The sequence below is a fragment of the Seriola lalandi genome, unplaced genomic scaffold (genome assembly GCF_002814215.2).
Source record: "Seriola lalandi dorsalis isolate HSWRI2012SDOR001 ecotype SW California unplaced genomic scaffold, Sedor1 jcf7180002054722, whole genome shotgun sequence".
In the NCBI taxonomy this organism is placed as follows: domain Eukaryota; kingdom Metazoa; phylum Chordata; class Actinopteri; order Carangiformes; family Carangidae; genus Seriola; species Seriola lalandi.
In genome coordinates this window covers 128,764-132,363 of record NW_019525275.1, presented here as the reverse complement: position 1 = coordinate 132,363, position 3,600 = coordinate 128,764, and the positions used below count along the sequence as shown (strand labels likewise).

Here is a 3,600-nt window from a genome sequence, read left to right as displayed (position 1 = left end):
CATGTTTTTCAGTGATGCCTGTTTTTTTTTTTTTTTTTCATGAAGACATTTTCCTCAGTCAGGCCTGAAACTGTTTCCACAGGAGAGACTCATTCACATCTCACCACCAGGGGTCACTACAACACCTCTGTTACCATCAGCATGTTCAGGTACAAGTGAATTTCCCTTACAAACTTGCTGATGGCTAATTAGTCTGTTTACCTGTTATTAATAAAATAACTAATGTTTTGACTTTAACAAAGAAAAACGGCCCCAATTTTTAAAATTGTTTATTTATTTTAAAACTCCTCCAGTGTAAAGGTCTCTGTCCATGTGTAGTGTGATTATAGATCAGGTCCAGGTTCTATATTAACCCAGTTATACCGGATGCCGGACATTGCCCCTCCCGCCGGCTGCTGCATAGCGCAGCGTTGTTGATTCCTCGTCATGTTCATGATTATATTTATACATATTTTACATATTTATATGCTGCATGCGTCATGAAAATGACGAGGAATCAACAATGCTGCGCTACACAGCACTAATGACATGATCATTAAGTCTTTATAAAGTGGTCCCAGTGTTTGTCTGAGGGGAATAAAACCACAATAACCACATCAACCTGTAACTTAGAAGTTTATTTCATGATGTTTGTCACTACAGTGCACAGGTACATGCAACATTCAATACATGCTGAGAGCAGTTCATTAATGAGATGTTGAGTGGTGAAACGGGGGTGTGTTGTAAACTGGATGCTTTAATGATCCCACGTAGCTGCTGATACTGAAATATGCTTCATCTTTTACACCTCAGATAATAATATTGAATATGGCTTAACATAAAAAAGTAAATTAAACATCTGAATTAAAGGCGGTACAAAAATAATTCCTCTACAAACAGACCTGTGGACCACGCCACAGTCACAGCACACCTGCAGGGGACGCTGCTCCTCCATCGTCTCATTTCACACCTTACTGACGGTGTTAGCGTCTAACTACTGCCACCACACACGTTTGAGTCTTTAAAGCGGGAACAGGCGAGCCATTGTCACTTTTCCACGCCACCGTGTCGGCCTCAGTCGGCCCGCTGGCGGCCCAGCCTCAGGTCATAGGACACTATGTGGAAGTTGTCCCAGGCGAACAGCTTCCTCTGGGCCAGGCTGTAGTCGATCATGCAGTTGTAGCGGTACTTGTTCTTGAAGGGGATGGCGACGGCCTTCCCCTGGCTGCTGGCGGTGTCGTACATGTGGTTGATGAAGGTGTTGGGCGCCGCGTAGCTGGACACGGTGTACAGCCTCCCGCAGATCATGAAGGAGTTGGCCACTGAGTTCTTCCTGATGTTGGTCTCCCAGCTCCTCTTCACCTCCAGAGTGTTTGGGTCCAGCTTCGAGATCACGATGGCTCCTTTTGCTTTACTGGTGGAGTAGACGGCCCACAGCCCCTGCTCGTCCACAGACAGGTCGATGTCCGTGTAGCCTCCCCAGGAGTAGGGATACTGGCCGTGGAAGCCGGCGTGGGGGAGTTCACGGCGGGCTGCGATGCTCTCAGACGCCAGGTCATAGCGGATGATGGTGCGGCTGCGACGTCTCTGATAGTAGAGGCAGCCGCGGTACAGAGTGGCGCCGGTGCTCTCCATCAGCTCTGGCAGCAGCAGCACCTGTCCCAGGAACACACAGGAAACAGTGAGCAGCTGTTTGTCTCAATCCCATCAAAGATAATCACCTGAGTGACACCTGCCTTGGACGGAAAGCCTTTGGACAGCTGCTCCATGTCCTCGTATCCAAACATCTGTCTGACCTCCGTGCCAATGGTGTCGATGCGCCAGACCATGTCGGGTCCATAAGGAGAGACGGCCTCAGGGTCCTGCATCCAGACGCCATATTTACCTGCGATGTTGTCAGCTTTCCTGTGAGTGACGGGTTCAGCCACTGACAGCAGCTCCCCACAGCCTGTGAGCAGCAGGGAGAGGAGGTCTGAGAGGGGGGGTCCACTGAGGGACAGCGTTAACACAGCAGAAGACTGAGGTCAGTGTCTGACACTGGGAACACACCTGAGGACTCATGATCTCACACAACACAAACAAGACTAACTGCAATGTTTTTCAAGAGAAATCTAAATGTTGAACATGAAAATTAACAAAGTCCTAAACTTTAAGCTTCATATCGATGAGTCAAATATGTTTGTTTTCTCTGAGCTGAGGCGTCCTCCGCCACGTGAAGCACTTCAAACATTAAATCAGTTTCTATTTCAGCCTCATATAAATGACCGTGATATTACATGATGTCATCCTTCTCCTCGTTACCAGGAGAAACAGATTCATGTATCAGATCACAGTAAACGCTCCTCTGTGCTCGTATTAAGTGTAATACTGTGGTGTGTTGGTTGTTGTCCACTGACACTGTTTCCTGTGAGACCTGGACTGAGGTGGAAAAGTCTAAATAACCTTCTCTGACCCCGATGGAAAAAAGGATTCATCAGGACTGAGGAACAGAATCTGACTGACCTTAAACTAAACTTTACTTCTAATGCATGGACGATAAATCCTCCTTTAATCACAAAAACAAAAAGGAGTGAAATGTTGAAATAAGAAAATATGAAAGAAAAATAAAAAAGGAGAAAGTTGAGCCATTAAACTAATAATTAAATAGAAATATTGAACTGAGAATAAATTATATTCCTACAAATTTATAGTTTCCTGTCGTTGGAGCTTTTTACATTTCTAATAGAGAAAATGAATGTTTAGGTCTTTACACTGTGGGAGGATTCAGTGAAACAACATGAATGTACAGACTATAGTATTTAGTTCTGATGATGATGATGATGATGTAACTATAGATTCATCAGCTCGTTCTTCATGACGACTCCTGACTGATGAAAGAGGATGAATCTATATTTATGGATCTGAGCTTCAGTCCATCAGACAGAAACAGCTGCTCTGATGTTTCTACATGTATGTGGCTCTGCTGTGGTTTTAAATGCTGCTGCAGCAAGGCATTGTGGGACGGCATGTCTCCTTCCCTTCGGTAAAGGAAGCTCCAGTGTTTCCTAAAGGAGATGAGAGAGGAAGCAGAGATCACGCTCAGAGACTAAAGATCTTTTCTCTCAGTTTGAACCTTCAGAGGAAAAACGTTTCCAGCTCAGACCAGTAACTGAGACCAGCTGTCCCAGTTACTGCTCGAGTCAGGAGGTTTGGGTCTCTCCACTTCAGGAGTCAGGTGACACGGTCAGCAGGACTCAGTGAATGTCCATGTCTGTAGGTAACATGTGATCTGCTCGAGGATGTGCCGAGGTCATTACTTCCATCATGGAGGCCGACAGCAGGTGGAAACGCCGCCCGACGTCTCTGTTCGCGTCTCCACCATCAGAGCAGCAGCTGAGCTACGACTCGCTCTGCTTCTCTTAATGGGAAACCATGAGGCGGGTTTTATATTTACCTCTGCCTAAAATACCCCCCAGCTCTGAGGTCCAGGACGGAGCCCCGGCTTTAGGGATAGATAGAAATATGTTTTATAAATACACCTATTACCATGGAGCTTCTGTGTGGCCAGAGATTATATGACTTCACGTGGTCACTGCACATGTTGAATAAAACCTGCTGCGGGCCTCAGGAGCACCCCCCCCC

At 46.2% G+C, this 3,600-nt stretch overlaps 1 protein-coding gene across 1 annotated transcript in view; it reads right to left on the bottom strand.

The window, feature by feature from the left end:
* Positions 1–598: 598 nt before the first annotated feature.
* Positions 599–3,600, bottom strand: part of myoc (myocilin) — an 8,283-nt gene continuing 5,281 nt past the window's right edge. Inside the window, exons 4-5 of the mRNA XM_023424237.2 lie at positions 1,716–1,927; positions 599–1,635 (exon numbers count right to left, since the gene is read on the bottom strand). Coding sequence (XP_023280005.1) covers positions 1,054–1,635; positions 1,716–1,927 — 794 coding nt within the window. The 3' untranslated portion in view covers positions 599–1,053. The remainder of the gene's footprint in view (positions 1,636–1,715; positions 1,928–3,600) is intronic.